General features: G+C 43.1%; 1 protein-coding gene across 2 annotated transcripts in view; it reads left to right on the top strand.

Moving 5' to 3' along the window:
- The window catches only part of PIGG (phosphatidylinositol glycan anchor biosynthesis class G (EMM blood group)), a 556,446-nt gene that overhangs the window by 323,665 nt on the left and 215,258 nt on the right, over positions 1-17,523 (top strand). For both annotated transcript variants that reach the window (XM_063455507.1, XM_063455506.1), the window contains one exon: positions 2,942-3,223. In XM_063455507.1, coding sequence (XP_063311577.1) covers positions 2,942-3,223 — 282 coding nt within the window. The remainder of the gene's footprint in view (positions 1-2,941; positions 3,224-17,523) is intronic.

Raw genomic sequence — 17,523 nt, 5'->3', positions numbered from 1 at the left:
TATAATAATTCTTCAAATAATGTTCATGTTGTTGACAATACTTATTGTTCTAGAAAATCTCCACACAGAAATCTTTCTATCATAGATTTGTTTTTTTTTACATAATTACAATTTTCACTAAAATCCCACCTTGTAGTAACAAACTTTTCATTCAATAGCAGAATGGTTACCATAGTTTTTTACTTCACTTCAATATAAACAAATTACTTATTCTTGTGAATCTATAAAATACTATTGAACTCAATCTTTGTATTATTACATATACATGAACCTCATTTTATCAGCTTCATGTTTTATCTACCTCTGATACTTCTCTTCATATGTAATAATGTTAGAGTTATTTTCATAATACAATCCTTTCGTAATTTTACTCCATATGTTACACATTTACAAGTACTCTCTTTTGGTATCAATATACTTATAACTGATAAATAACTTTTCATTGTCTGTTTTCTTCTTCGTTAATATTTAGAAATATATATGTATATTACTGTTAATCATTCATTTCTTTTTAAGTCTGTTACTCTTCTGTTTTAAATGAACTCTGTAGAATCTTCCATCACAGTTTGCAGGTCAGATGAAGTCTTTATTGTCACATGGATCTGTCACGCTTTACCTACATTAAAGCAAAAAATATGTGCAGCATCAATACAATGGCTTACATCCTTTAGAAGTCAATCTTATTATTATAATACAGTTTAACATTCAATTACATTGACTACACAACATTCTCATTTTTTCTCATGAGATCTACCATCTAGTGGTCATTGCATTTATGCTTCAAACTTCCTTTATATCAGAATATTTTTTTAAAACATTTCAATTTCAATACTTTTTTATTAATCATATCCCCCCTCTTAAACTGTTAAATTATCTGGAGGTATAACCTTGTCATATGTCAAATGTTACAGACAAATAACATTGTTTCACACTATACTTTAGCATTAGTAGCCATCTTGTCTTAACACTGGCACCATTTTGTCATATGAAACAAACTACAAAAAGACAAGTATTGTTTCCTACATCAAATGTACTTGTAAATCTAGGTTTTATCCTATCAAACTTCTGTCTTGTATAAAACAGCAAAACATATGTATGTCCAGGCTTTGCAAAATATAGTAATCCATCCGTCATCAACCCCAGAAGTAACAAATAATTCATCCTTTGTTTTTCCTTCTGTAAAATGATTGGAGTTACTGTATAATAGTGTACACCCAATATAACATACATTGCATGTTCCTAACAACTGCTACATTAGTGTATTTCATTCTGAGACACTTGTACCTTGATGTACATATTTTAATTAATTAATTCACCAAATACTTTCCAAAAACACACATAAAAACAGTATAGACTAACAATTCAGTAAAACAACAATTAATCATATATATTAATTTTTGTGCTGTTTTTAGCTCTGGAATCAGCCTGTGTACATCTGTCGGCTCACATATCCATGCTCATTCTCTAAACTGATCATGTCTTGTGAAGTTATCTGATTCTTATAACTATATATGTTATATTTCTGGACTCCCTTCTTAAGTTATCCAAGAACAAAGCAACTTCTCTCATAGCACATTAATATACATATATATTAATGAAAAGTACTAATACGCAATCTGACTTACGGTTTATTCTTAGTTACTGATACGTAATAAAACTGCAGAGGATGTTACAGGATAATGGACGTTCAACAGCAGATGGTAATTGCTGGACTCCTGAAGGGAGAGTTTGAGTCTATACAGTTAGACAGCCGGACAAGAACAATATATATATAAATATATATATAATCAATAGAAACATATAATATGCAATATTCTACATATACTATTCCCGATTTTTTGAGGGACTTGTATGATCAAACAGACATTTTGAAATGCCTCTTTGCTTACTTCCCAGACATGCTATTTAAACATTGAACACTGGAACACTATTTCTAACTCTAACACTAGCTAATCTCCACCCCTGTCCTAATTCAATTACTAACCTGAACCTTAACCCTTCACTTACCCTGAGCCTACATATTAACTCTTCATTTTCCCTTAACCTAACCCTACACAAACTCTCACCCTACACCAACTGCTGATGTCCCATGATTCCTCATGGGTCTCCCTTTCTAGGCCTATTAAGCCTAATATTACTGAAATTAAATTGTGGTTTATACCAGGTTTTAACTCAATAACATTTCTATTTGGCAACTGTAGCCACAGGAAAAAAAAAATGTTTATGAATTTTTTTTTCATTGCAATCTCATCAATAACTATAACACAATACAATTCAAAATTTGTAAGATTGCAATTTATGCTGCAGTTTGTATATGCACACATAAAATGTTTGCATGATAGATTATTCTATCCCCCCAAATGTTCTGAATCTGGTGGAAGCATCTGGAATTCAATGTCCCAGTTTGTTTCCTGGTGTCCTGTATCTGGTTACACAGTGAATAATGTTCCCCCATCAGCAACAGTGTGTGGTTCTTATTAGATTAGCTCACAGTGTTCAGATTTACCTCAGGGTACCTCACTGAGCTCATGGCAGAGCACCTGAGGAGCCTTTTGTGCATTTGTTGCCAGTAGTGGGGTCGACTAGAGGAGCTTTCAGTCAGCCTAGTATGCACATATGCCACACTGATATTGCTTTTTTTGTTGGACCTTACCCTCATCAGGCAGACTCATCTCTTGGTGGCTGAATTTGAGTTTTGTCAAGCTCTGCACTGTGCTGCTTTATTCTATCTATGTTTGGGGAAATAGTATTCCTTGCCATGGTGGGTGGTTTTGGTTTGGATACCAACATGTATTATCATCTTTTTTTTTTTTTTTTTTTCTCTTCTCTAAATGACATTCACATTGTTTATTTATATTGAGATTGTATATTCTGCATGTACAAATGTATTATTTTTTTGTATCTTTTTTAATTAATAACATTTTTGTTTTATTCCCTCCAGATTTTCATCCTCCTCGTTCTCAGCTTCCCAAATGTGTTGTGCAGCTGTGCAGAGTTTGAAGTGCCTCTCTCCTCCCCATTTTTCTCCTTGCTATTCTACATGATGTCCCTTGTACTTGCAGCAGTTCACGTCATTGTTTGCACCTCCACTGAAAAAGTGTGCTTTTTCTGTAGTATATCATGGGTAACGGCAGTAGCGATACTGACTTTTATCTCTGCACTGTGCTGCATTATTTTATCTATGTTGGGGAAAATTGCATCAAAACCAAAACCACCCACCATGGTAAGAAAGACTAACATGTATTATCTTTTTTTTTTTTTTTTTTTTTTTTTTCTCTAAATGACTGCCATGTTGTTCATTTACATAGGGTTCTAATCTATAACCTTGTTGGATAATCACATAGACAAAAAAACAAAACCGGTTTTAATGAGTCAGTCTAATCACCAAAATGACAAAGTAGTTTTGGTGAATAGACCCTGCAGCTGTCACCTTAATATTTCTGAGAAATAACACTGTTTTCTATTTTCCTCTTTTCACATCCAAAATAGTGCTCAGACTGCAACACTTGGAATGCCATATAGAAAGAGGCCTCTTTTTTATAATAACAAACAAACAAAATCTACCTCTACTTGGAGGTTGTGCATGTTACAGGATAGTGCCTATACAATGAGCCGCTCAACACGTAAAGTGGAATACCCCTATCTCCACAATCAATTTTAAACAGAAACACAATATATGGTATAAACCTAAATACCGATCAGTAGAGCGCTCATAAATAAGTGAATAAAAGTTAAAAAAGAACAAAGAAGAAATATATAGTGTAGATGGTCTTGAAAATAGTAATCATTAGTAGATAAATAACTAGAACCACTCACATGGTATGGAGCCTATATAATATTCACTCCTTAAAATTGACCTCTTTGCTTTTAGGGCAGCAACACACCACCCACTCCAATAGAAATACAAAAAAAAGAGAAACAAACAATGTGTGTTATTGTTCAAATTCCGATAAATCTTCAGTTGGTAAATATTATGCTCAACTTTTTCAGAGCCTTCAATGCCTGGCTCTGAGGGTATTTAGCAAAGGTTCTTTAAATTTTCTCTCATTCGACCAAGAGGATACAACATTCATGGATGAATGGGCAGTGATGCTAGATTCTTTTTCATTCACTATGATAAAAACTTTAATCACAAGAAGGAAATCTAATTTAGAGAAACTGGATGTAGAAATTAACAAGGAACATTTTTTTTTTTTTTTTTTACCAAATCACACAAATGCCGACAAGTATAAGAGAATCACAGATAATATGCAACAAGGTTTAGAGAAGGTAGAGAAATACATGATTCAAATAAAAAAGAAAAAAATACATCAGAGATAAAACACTGTAGAAAGAATGAAGTACATACGTATGGGAAAAGGAATAATGTTGAGTATAGGCAGGACTATAGAAGTAGAACATGTTCCACACAGCATATAACTAGACAAAATGAAAACCATACACACAATAGATCCGAAAGAACAATCAATCCACATAAGGAAGTTGGCTCCAGGACACAAGAAAACAAAAAAAAAAAACTTGTTTAAGCCAGCCCTTCGGGGCACTTATAACATAAAAACACCTGTCAAAACAGAAAAATCCTACAGTACAAAGTTTATATTCATGATGACATTTCAGTAGTCCTTAAAAGTGAGACCCACGACCTAACAAAGCTTTCCATTCCTCAGTTTTTTGAGGAGACAGCCACTTCCACTGGTTTCTGGAAGAGGTCTATGATCAAACATATTTTGGGTATTGTGAATGGCTACCCCGATGTGATTTGTAAGCCAAGATGAGAAACGTGAAGACCGGAAAGGGCCGACCGTGAAACCAGCCTTGCTGTGGACAGAAGGTGGTCCACCGTAAGTGGGTCAATTGATGCAGATAATAGGTTAGGGCATACAAGTGTACCTGTGGGGTTGGCAATAATGTCTGTGTGAACCCCCTGTGAGAAACTTGGCATCAGTCTACCAGATGCCTAGCTGGGTGTAAATGCAGATAGTATTCCAGGATATCAATGTTGACCTTCGTTAGGCGTATCTTAGGTGACAGTAGGGCTGCATATGTGGACTAGGTGTGGGCTCTGGAGCAGATGTGTGATGCCCTGTATGTAGTGAAATAGCATTCCCCAGCCTTTAAACCATAGGGCGCCCGAGCCTTGCCCAGAAATGAAATGGTCAGCCCAGCTTGTCCTTCTTCCCACCTCCTTGTCTAGTGCGTGGGTTGAAGGAGTGGTGAAAAGTGGAAGTGGCTGTCTCCTCAAAAAACTGAGGAATGGAAAGCTTTGTTAGGTCGTGGGTCTCACTTTTAAGGACTACTGAAATGTCACCATGAATATAACCTTTGTACTGTAGGATGTCTGTCTGAAGTTGAGTAGTGATGTTATATTTCCATCGAGAATTCCATTTTCCATGGAAATTGGAACAGAGTGGGCTGGAGACGAATGGAGACGTATGGAGTAGATGAGGGGTAAGACAGACTGTATAACCAAGATCGCCAGGGGAGGGCCTGCTGGGCTTAACAAGACACCTGGGGTGGCTATAGACTATTCCGTTTAAAGGCCTGTTTGTCATTTGGAGGCTGGCCGGGATAGCGACCGGGACCTCCTGAGTTGAATCTGAGGAGTAAACTGGCGGCCCTTGTGAACTAGAGCCGGGCCTGGGGACATTGGCCTGAGCCGTTGTGAGCCTGTATAGTTCTGCCTTACTGGCAGTGGCTGAAGAGGGGATACCCCTGAGTCTGAGCTCTGCTGAAATTTTTTGGTATGGTCCAGAATCCCAGGTAACTGAGGGTAGAATGGATGAGGGTAGAATGAAATGCTCTGCTGACATTTTTTGGTATGGTCTAGAATCCCAGGTAACTGAGGGTAGAATTTATGAGGGAATGGAGACCCAGGCTTGACTGGCGGGCTGGGTATTTCGTCCAACGGCAGACCAATTTTGGGATGAACTCTTTCTGAAAAGGAATGATAATTAGGATAAGTAAGGTGTCGTAGAGGTGAGGATGAGACCTTCGGAGAACTGGCCTGAAAGCTAATGCCGAGGCGAAGAATTTACCTAGAACCAAGTGACAGGTGAGGCCCTGCTAGTGTCAAGTGGCGGAGAGAGGCTCTACCTATGATTTGGGCCAAAGTAGTTTTGTGGCCACTTGAACGTAGTAGCAGGATGTTGGCCTCTCGGTGACCGTAAGAGATTCAAAAATCTGTGGCCGTGATTTGGGAAGCCCTAGCTATAGTGCTAAAGAAGGGTGAGCGAGGTGGCAAACTATGATTTGGTCATGGGGCTGAACTTCCGCGTATGAGGTGGGGTTGTAGACCGCGCGGGATCGTAGTATTACTTACGCTAGCTAAGGCCAGCACCTAACCCTCAATGCCAGTTCACTAGCCTGATGGGGCTTGTCTCTTAGAATGGTGTATTTGAACGTATGTGTATACTTAACGTTGAGTATTGTCCTATTCCTTTGGTTAATGTGCCAGAAGATTTTATATATATTCTTGCTTCTGTAGGGAAGGGGTCCGGTGAAGATATTCTAAGGGTAATGTAGATGCTAGTGGGCCTGAGGCGTGCCACTGGATACGTATGGGTAAAGTGCAATAATGAAATGTAACGTATGAACCCGTGTACAATTAGAGACCTGAACGTTGGTCCGTACGTACACACATGCCCACTGGGTTCCCATGATTGTGACATTTAAATGATACAAAGGCGAAGTGAGGCCTCAGAGAGAAACATAATCGTAATGAGTAAGATTTAACAATACCTGAAACTGAAATGCAGGGCACCAGATAGTCTGTTGGTGGTTGATGCCGTGTAACTTGGCGAAACTGCGGTAATGACGCAGGTCTGAGTGAAGAAATGTAGAAACAATAGACAAGAAAATTATGGTTAAATAAGTAGTCGCAAGAAGGTGTAGGTTTGTGTGATTGATTTTTAAATCATAGTGAGGAATCTCAGACCTGCCCGTTTGAAGTTTAGAACCCACTTTGGGAGGTGGGGAGTTAAATGAGGCCGTGGAGGCTTGATGAGGCCTTGAGAGAAAAAGAGATTGGTAAACCTTCTTACCTGATACAGTAATACCGGATACAGGGATTCAATTTCTTGAAGACTGTTTGGGGGAAAGTAGTAGAACCTAAAACATATGTACTCTAAGTGTAAAGAACCGGTATAAGGTCTTTTAAGGAACAGAGTTTTTAAATTGTGCTAATGGTCTGCAATAAGCCTGGCGAAAAGGGACCGTAAGTGGAGCGACCTTAGATGCATAGAAGACTAATACATTAGGGAAAGCACAATAGGCTAAGTCCCAGCAGGATGAATATTTCCTGGAGGTGTATATTTTAACGCAGCTATAAAGTGAATGTGGCCAAACTGTGCCTTTAAGAAAATAACCCTGTGAAAAATAGGGGTCCCATAATTATGTGACCATGGACGGGAATAGTGAAACACATTATTTAACCAGTGGTGACTTTAAGAGTCATATAATTAAACACATAAATTAATCTAGGAAAAAAAAAAAAATGTGAGTGCTTGGTGTTTAAGTAAATGTCCTAGCTAGGTATATTCACAATAGATTGTAAATTTAAACACTGTAGCCTCTTGCGTTCATTTAAACGAATGAACAAAAGAACTGTAAATAGAAAGAACTCCTGCGTTCGGTTAAATGGTGCATCCAAAAAGATTTAAACGAAAGCCAATTGTAGAATCAGCTGCAGTCTGTTTAAGTGGAAACTAACGAAAGGCTGCATAAAAAAAAAAAAAAAACATTTGAACGTGCTCGACTGTACAAACGTATGAAAGTAGGGTAAGTATGGCGGTTGGTAGATTTGATTTAAATGAAAGTGAACAGGTAAGTAATGAAGGGAGCCTATCCCCAGGTATTTAGGCCGGATCGTGGTAAATAGCCGAACGCTATTTCTCACGTTATGCTTACGTGGACGTGCCGGTCTCGTGACCGGAAGCCCGGTATTGAGTAGAGAAGTCGGGTAGAAGCTGGTGAACGGGTACAGAAGACGGAGGCAGGGGGGGGGGCGGAGCTAACCGCGAGCGGGAATGGACGCTTGTTAGCACAGCTCTGTGAGAGACACAGGGCAATCCACATCCATCGGGCACCTACCGCACCATGGGACGCCCCTCGACGGCCCCCAACACAGCGGGCAAACATTCCTCGGCCAAAATGAGCAGCCTTACCAAGTTCTTTAAGGACCAAGGCGACCGGCGAAATGAGGCCGCGGGATCCAATATGGCGCCGGACGATCCGGCGGAACACTCCTCGGCACCCTCCAGCCCAGCGGCATCAGACTGCATCTCCCTCGCATCTGGGGCTGACAAAGACAAGGATTTGAGAGAGATCCTCAGAAATCTCCCCTCCAAGCAAGATCTAGCTGCTATGCTGCAAAAACTGGAGGTGACCTTCCAAAAGAAAATTGATGACATCTCCACGAAAGTCAGACAGGTCAGTGAAAAGGTTAATTCCCTAGAAAACGATCATGACTGCACAAGCACACAACTACAAGCCCTACAAAGCACGGTATCAGCTCATAACACACAACTGTGCCCTATGTACAGGGCGCTTGATGACTTGGATAATAGGGGACGCCGTAATAATTTAAGGATTAAGGGCCTACCCGAAGCTGAGGGGGAAAACCTACACTCCACTTTACAGGAACTCTATAATTTAATCCTTCAGCGAGACGTAACTATGCCTATCCTGCTAGATAGAGCGCATAGGGCACTCAAACCTAGGAGTCCAAGAGGGGACACCCCCAGAGATGTAATCTGCAGGCTGCATTACTACAGCATCAAAGAAGATATCCTTAGGAGCCTCCGCCAGACTTCCCATCCTCTCCTGTACCATGGCAGCCCAGTGCAGATATACCCAGACTTGTCCTGGATGACCCTCCAGGCAAGGCGGGTGATGAAACCACTCACTGACCTTCTAAGATCCAGGAATATCTGCTACAGGTGGGGATTCCCCCTTGCCATCACAGCGACCCACAATGGGGTCACTGCCACCCTCTCATCAGCGGAGGATGTACGGGCATTCACTTCAGCCCTTGACCTCCCAGAAGTTTGCATCCCAGACTGGTACGGCCCACTACACTCACCTCCGCAACCCCACACTGCCCCTACACCGAGGGGTCAAACCCCGTTGAAGAGACGCTTCATTGACCACACAACATGCCAAGGGCGTCACAGACAGTAGGCAGAATTACACCGACCTTCCTACTATCATCACCGGTCACTACCCACCCCTGCCTTGGATCTATATTCTACCCGTATAAATGGTCAGCAGAACCTTAACCTTACGGTTTTTCCTCTTGTTTGCGCCCACCTTGATAGAGACTGGATCACAAACTAATGCAAGATTTATATAACCCCCCCTGGACCTCCACATGCATTGAATGCTCTAAGAACCCAACCTACTCTGGAAGACGACATCTACAGACACACCCTCCTTGACAAAGAACATTATATTCTCCCTTACAATGAACCAGGCGAGTTGGACCCCCCCTATCTTTGCCGGACTCAGAGACATTGTCGAATCTCACGCTGTTGGGACCCAAGGGGGTACTCAACGTTCAGAGACTACTATATACCCGGGACTTAACTCCTATCATTTTGGGATCTATACAAACCCCTGACTTCGCCCCCACAAACACTGGGCGCTCTGCTCACTGAGCAGTTCTGTTATGCCTTTGGGAACTTCAACAGAGACCCTACAGACTGGTAACATTTTTGCCTTCCAACAGGTCTACACTATATGAGAGCGTCTTGCAATCCAAATGCCCCGTTTCCCTTCCCCCTCTTCCCCCCCATACTGTTTACCCCCCCTTTTTTTTTTTACTCTTCCCCACTCCCCCCCGGGCCTTTATCGGCCACAACTCCCACCTCCTCTACCCTTTTCTCTTCCTACGCACTCCCCAAGTTACCTATTGCTAACACCAGCTTGGTATGATCTGAGTATATGTGAACCGAACTGTATAACACTTTAGGGAGGTCCTTTCTACTGGTGATCAGTTATGTCCTTGATGCCTTCCATGCCAGTGTTATCAATACAACACTTTACTAATGGTATTGAGTCCTTGCAGAGCTGGAGGTCGGGGTGCACTCATTGGGCGCGGGCCTTAAGCCAAACCGACTCTAACGAACCAAATTGACCCTGACCAACGACCCCACATAATCCACTACTCGCACCCACCATGACCGGTGAACACCGAATGGTCCCCTAAAATAATCACTCCCTCAAGCCCGATTTGCCAATCCTAACCATAAAATATGACATGGATTGCCCGTCTCTCCCTATGGAAAGACATCTCGCCACACCGCAAATTCCCCCCCATTCTGATCATTCGGATCATTCTGATCAATTTGATCGATCTGAAATTGCTATACCAATCTAAAATCGAGTGAAGAGTCACCCAGTGCCTGAGCACTGCCAACCTAACTTCCCCTGGCCTTAAGTGCCACTAGGGGGAAAGCCACCGTCAATCAAGGCAGACTGACTCCACATTCACCCATACCTCAACTCCCAGCTCTACAAGAGTAAGAGTTGGACTGTATATAGTTTATTTGACTGTTTTATTGTTATTTCTGTTTGTATTTTGTTCTGTACGACACGCACCCACTCAAATCTACCACACCTTACTGCCCTCCTCGGTGATCAAAATGGCCAGTCTCACGGTTATCTCCCTCAATGTCAGGGGCCTCAATTCCCCCATGAAGAGGGCACTGGCCCTCCGAGAGCTACACAACCTAAAAGCTGATATAGCATTACTCCAAGAAACCCACTTCAGAACTGGCTCTACCCTCACAATTCGCAATCGCCACTACCCCACAGGTTTCTATGGGAGCTATAATGAAGCCAAAGCAAGAGGAGTGGCCATCCTCATAGGCACTCATGTACCTTACACGCACATAAGTCACTATGCAGACGACAATGGCAGACTCCTCATAGTGAAGGGGAAGATAGGCAATACAGTGGTGACGTTTGCTAACTTGTATTTACCTAACCCCAAACAAAGCACACATCAATTGGAGCAAACAGTGAGTGCAGCACCTTTCGAATCTTTTTGTATTTTTATACGACATTTGGCGAAGCCGGTTGTGCATGCACCCTGTGCTTATTATTGAAGACGTTATTGAAGACCTATTTCAGATACGCAGGAAGATTACAGAATTGGAGACGCAACAGACTATACTGCTGTCAACAGTGGAAGCAGCACCAACTCTCTTAAAGTTAGAGGAGAACGTGAAACAGTACAAAAGTGACCTGGTACGTTTTAAAAGGGAGAAACAACAGAAAGTAGAATCGGATTATAAGGAACACACAGTATACAGGTGGCTAATTGGACACGGTGAACGCCCAAGATTTGCTAGGAAACAGAGATTTATCCGCAAACCAAGGCAGTTCACGATTGACAAAACGTCAGGGGAGTCAAACTCAGAATCAGACACCAATTCAGCAAGGAACTCAAGATCTGGGCCTTTTTTAGAGGGGACACAGACGGAGTACCCTGGGATACAAACAAGGAACCAACACAGGAATCAGGCGTTAGAAAGAGGTTTATCACGAGACGGGGCCAGAAGGGGAGAACCTTTTGGGGCAAGAGGGAAACCTCCACGGTCCCAACAATAAGACCAGTATTTAATATATCGTCTAGACAACTTCTCCCTGATGAATATAAATTGCTGAGTATGGGATTGTCTTTTGTTCCTACTTCGGGTCTGTAACGGAGCTCCGTGTACTCCGACCGAGTACCCTCCGTTGATGGATGCTCCTAGCGCTCTCAGAGGACTCCAAGCACTGCAGACGACACCACAACCACCGCAGGCTCCACAACCGCCGTAGCTTAACTGGAGCCGCGCCGTCTTCCTTCCACCCTGGATCGGCTTCTGTCCTCCAGGACCGTGTGGGGAAGACCTCTCCTCCAGGAGAGCGTAACAGGAACAAGCTCTTAAAAGAGCTAAGTGATTAAGAGCTCAGGGGAATATGCAGAGCATAGCAATCCCCAGTGTGATATAGCAGTTCCCTCCAATAACGAGACAAGGCTACGTATTGAGGGTCAGAAGAGGTCTGAGGACTGGAACACCCAGCCTGCTTTTTATTAGGATAAGGTACACGCAGGACACTCCCAGGGGGGAGGATGAAATTAACCAATAACAGCATAGTACAGCCCACAGGTTCCCTCCCCTCAGATAAACAGTTAAACCAATTATTACATACAATAAAAATACAGTTTTCACATACACACTGTAACTTTAAAACCATACATTCAATTTCAATAAAAAATGCATATTCAGACTCGGCATACATCAAACATAAACACTTCCAAAAATCAGCCAAATCCCTCCAATGGATCAAAAGTTAGCTGGAAGTCCTTTATGACCGACCGCAAGCACAATTTCCTGCCCAAAACAGTTCCATAGATTTGGGCTGTGCGGTCGGTCAATTTCATGCGAAAAAACGACTAAGTCCCATTTCGAACGGGACTTAGTCTCTGGAGCTGCAAGTTCCGTATGGGAGAAGGTAAGGGTCAGCGGTGTTCGGCAAAATGTGTAGCCGATTTTGTTTCCACAGAATCTTTAGCATACACCGCTGACCGCATTCGAATGACTAAAATGGCCGCCGCCACGTGTTCGGCTGCCGAATGGCGGCCACCCAGCGCTCGCCAATTAACCTGCAGTAACCTCACAGCCTGGGAGGTAAATTGCCTGCATACTTTAGCTTCTGGGTGGTCCGCCTGTGTGGTACTTGGTTCAGTAAGCCCTATTTACTGAACCAAGTGGGAGAGAGCCAGGGGCAAGTTATTTTACAGGTCTGGGGACATAGTCTTAAAGGGGCATTGTTCAGCAAAGTCAGCAAAGTCACAATATGTCCCCAGACGGTTCTTAAAGGGCCATACACACCAATAAAAGTTAATACATTTTCAGGGGCACAATCTTCCAGGGGCCATAGTCATGAGGAAGGAGGCTGGCAAATAGGCTTCTCCACAATCCAGGGAAGCAGGGCAATTTTCCATTTAAAGGGCGAGTTACAAATAGCGATTTGTAACAGGGTCCTAATCAGCTACAATGGGAAACTGAACTTTTTAAATTTGGACGCACTATGCGGCTGAAGGATTTTTTTCAAAAACCATCCAGCTGTAGAAGCGGATAAAAGAACGAAGTTTAAACCCCCTAGCTTGTTGGATCCATTACCGAATCAGGCCACAATTAAAACATTCCTCCGATCAGTAGAGAAGGAAACCAAGATGATCTTTAAAACACAACGGAAGGTACACTCTAACTGTACGACTAGAGACAGGAACATAATCAAATCACTATCTAATGATGATAAAATAGTGATAAGGCCTGCTGACAAGGGTGGAGGCATAGTGGTGATGGACTACGCACAATACAGAGAGGAGATACTGCACCAACTCTCGGATCAGCATACCTATTTACAGATTCCTAAAGACCCGACGGCACAATTGCAAAGCCACCTTGAAAAAATATTGAAAAGAGGCTTGGAAGCCAATTTTTTGTCTAACGAACTCTATGAATTTATGATACAACGTAATCCAAGAACCCCCGTCTTGTACACCTTACCCAAGGTACATAAAAGCATTGAGAAACCACCGGGACGACCTATAGTGTCGGCCAAACAAGGAATACTTGAACCGATTGCTCAATGGCTAGACTTCCAAATGAAAGATACAGTGGTCAACTTACCAACATGTCTGAAGGACACTCCTACATTTTTAAAACGAATTTCGAACATCAAACTTCCTCTTGAACCTATTATGCTACTTACCTGTGACGTTAAAAGTTTATATACCATTATTCCCCATCTGGAAGGTATAGCTGCAACAAGACTGGTATTGGCCGAATCAACGTACTATCAAGGCCCTCCCATTGAATTTACAATAGAATTTCTTGAAGCAGTGTTAACTTGCAACTACTTTCGCTTAGAGCAAAATTGGTACCGCCAGATTGCAGGGACATCGATGGGGGCGGCGATGGCCCCCATGTACGCAAATTGCTACATGTACAGGTTCGAGATGGAACATATTGTGACACCATTTAATTCCAAGATACTGATGTATGGGAGATACATCGATGATCTGTTTTTCATCATCAAGGGTGACCTGGACACAGCTACAGAAATGGTGGCAACGATCAACAGGGCAAGTCCTAACATCGAGTTAACCATGACAGCTAGTCCCACGACTGTTGACTTCCTGGATGTGAGGGTGAGCATTGAAGATAATAATAAAATAACGTACACCTTGTAAACGAAATCTACTGATCGGAATACACTCCTCCATGCCAAGAGCTTTCATCCTAATCCGTTAAAGGCATCATTGCCTTACTCGCAATTTTTGAGGGTGTATAGAAACAACTCAGATACGAATAGAGCTCAAGAGCAAATCCAGATGATGTGGAATAAATTTCTGGAACGGGGGTATAAGATAACAACTTTAAACAGTGCCCTGCAGAGATGCAACCAGACTGAGAGCATACCGGACACTAAAAGCCAACGCTTGGTTTTTCCGACCATCTATAACACAGCATCTCCAGCACTGGCGGGCAGTTAGGAACGACACCACACTTCCGAACATCTTCTCAGCCCCACCGATGATGAGCTACAAGAGAAACAAGAGCCTTAGAGATCTCCTGGTCAGAACGGATCCCCGCCACTGCTATGAGACCAAAACAGTGACCAGTAATTTGGGATGTTATCGCTGCTTGGGATGTGTTACTTGTGGACACATGGTCCCCGGTCGCTCGTTTTCACACCCTCTAACGGGGAGACAGTATACCATCAGACACCGCCTCACTTGTACCAGTGACTTTGTCATTTACAAATTGACATGCCCTTGCGGATTGGCCTATGTTGGCAAAACGGACCTGCCTTTGAGTGAACGTATTAGAAACCATCGGTCAAGTATCAGGGTAGCATATCGGGACAATGGCTCTGAACTACCCGTGGCTAAACATTTCTTGGAAGCTGGACATGCCCTCACAACTCTTAAACTGATGGCGATTGACCAAATACCACCACCAAGACGAGGTGGCGACAGGAAAAAAATGCTCCTGCAGAAAGAAATCTATTGGATTAGGACTTTGGAAACAATTACACCCAAAGGTCTTAATGAGAAATACTCGTTAGCAGTCTTTCTCTAATTGCCTTAGTGGTTTCCATAGGTTTCTGTGTTGCCGTTTGCGATCCAGACAGTTTTGCATTGACTCCAGATGGGGGGTTATTATACCCGTGGGCCCACCCTTGGGGACAGACCGACGGATTAAATACCCTAATGATGGACGAGTAAAACTTTTGCTGGAGAGGCCAATGTGGAGGGTCCCATTGACCATACATGGAAAATGTAGATGGTCCTGGTTGGGTAACTGAGAATTACATGCATGGTACCCACAGATGTATATACTCTCGAATATGAGTTTTTTCTCAAGGGGATAAAATTCTTGGAAGAGATAGGTCCATTTAAAGAAAAATAATTGTTGTAATACAAGTCCTGATAAGGTGTCAGAGCGAGTGGTTCCTGGTTGCACCGTCTAGACAGATAGGCGTTTTTTTTCTATGGTTTTTTTCTATGGTTTTTGCTATAGTTTTGGTAATTTCGTTAATTAAGTATAACCCTGGGGATTGTATCTTAAATACGTGAGTGATTAGATTGGGGCTTGACTATAGTTTCCGTCTGATATACCCATGAGGATTCGTGTTCAGTACACAGAATGGTGATCTCTGGAGACTAGTATAATAGGCATCACTAGCCGTGATTTGGCAGCAGCATTTGGAGATACAGGATGTGAAACTTGGAAATCTGTAGAACTGTAAATATGTAAATATGTAATATATAGTGGCTATAAATGAGAACAGGATATGGGCCGTAGATAGGATGGTCATTTGGACTCTCCAAAGGATATGGTCTGTTTTGAGCAGCTAACTGGGACTGCTCTGCTTAATAGTTGCTGTTTAGCAGTCATAGTGGGATAATATAGGATGGCACTGTCCCTTTAAGCAAATCCGGTAGTAATATATTAGCCTTTTACACTGTTTAACCTCTGGCCAACAGTGTAAAATTGTTTTTAAATTTCAATGTAGTGGGGGGGGCGGAGCTTACCTGCCAAGCGAGCCAGACGCAAATGGCGAGAGCTCCCACTTCAGATGCCCTGATTCCGGCCACAGCGCCCGACCACCAGATCGTGCCGGCAGCGGACACCTATCTTCATACCCGGAAGGGGATGCTGAGTACAACGATACCCGTTTCGGGGCTCCCTGCCGCTGAACTGCCCGCATCGCAACCTGTGGCCTGCACGGGTGGGAGCCGCGGAGAGACGGCTGCTCTCCCGGTTCTCGGGTCAAAGAGGGGACACTTGCAAATCGCTCCCCCCCCATGGACCGGCGGGGGATATCCCGGTCCCCGCCAAAAGGGGAAGCTGCAAGTCGAGGCATCAAGGCAGACACCGTTGCACTCCCCAGCGGAATCAAAGCAGCCGAGCCCAAGATGGCGGACAGGCCTAGCTTCAATACACGTGGCCTGACACAGCTGCAACATAGCAGGAAAAGCCCCACAGCAGAAAAGACGAGGATGGCGAGGCCCGAAGCAAGCAGCACCCAGGCCACTCCACCCGGACACCTTCAATAGTTTTTTAACCGGCTTTGCACCAGCCTATGGTCAAGACTCGGATATAAAAGCCGACCCTTCAAGCGAGCAGTCCGGGCGGTAGCGGCATGGATCCGACCAGCCACCCGACGGCAACTATCTGCATACCCACAGCGAGCCCCCAGAGCGGCCTCTAGAAGGAGACGAAGCCAGAAAACTAAACGGCAAGTAACAATAACCTGCCCCTTAAGCGCTAGCACTCACCCTCCTCCATGCCCGCATCTAGCAAAAATGCCCTTAGAGAAAACAACTGACAAGTCCCAGCAAAGCCTCAAACAACTGCACCGACCCAAGAAAAGGTCACTAGGCCACAACTCGGCAACCGCCGGACTGAACCTCTGGGCCCTGATAAGACCCCACCTGCACGGCAAATGGTCCCTCAACGCCACTACACAAGGACTACCATGCTGGATTAAAAAGGTGAAAGATTCACCCCCAAAGCCTGCAAGCGGCGTGGGTTAACAGCCAGTAAAGGACGCTGGGATAGCTAGTACCAGGGACTTACAGCAAAGCTACCATAGCCATAACCATAACAACCCTGATACCTAAAATATAAACCACTCATGCTGTAGCTTCTTAAATGTTCAATGTTAAGCATTAGCTTCTATTGGCGCAGCCTGTATACTTAGTGCAGTATAAAATTTTAAGCAATATGTTTCTGAATCATAACAAGTCTTTAATTCCTGTTATTATTATAACTCGTTGAAATACAGCAATGCAAACTCTACAGTACTTGCAAGATGGTGATCCTGACCATAGATGGCACTAATTACTGAACTTCGCCTGCATAAAACATATACGAGCGTAGCCTGCCATGCATATTTAGCTTAAGCATAAAAAACGCGATAACCACAACATGATGTGCAACCAATTGAGTTAAACGA

This window comes from Pelobates fuscus, chromosome 5, assembly GCF_036172605.1.
Source record: "Pelobates fuscus isolate aPelFus1 chromosome 5, aPelFus1.pri, whole genome shotgun sequence".
Lineage (NCBI taxonomy): Eukaryota > Metazoa > Chordata > Amphibia > Anura > Pelobatidae > Pelobates > Pelobates fuscus.
This window is presented reverse-complemented; position numbering and strand designations above follow the sequence as displayed.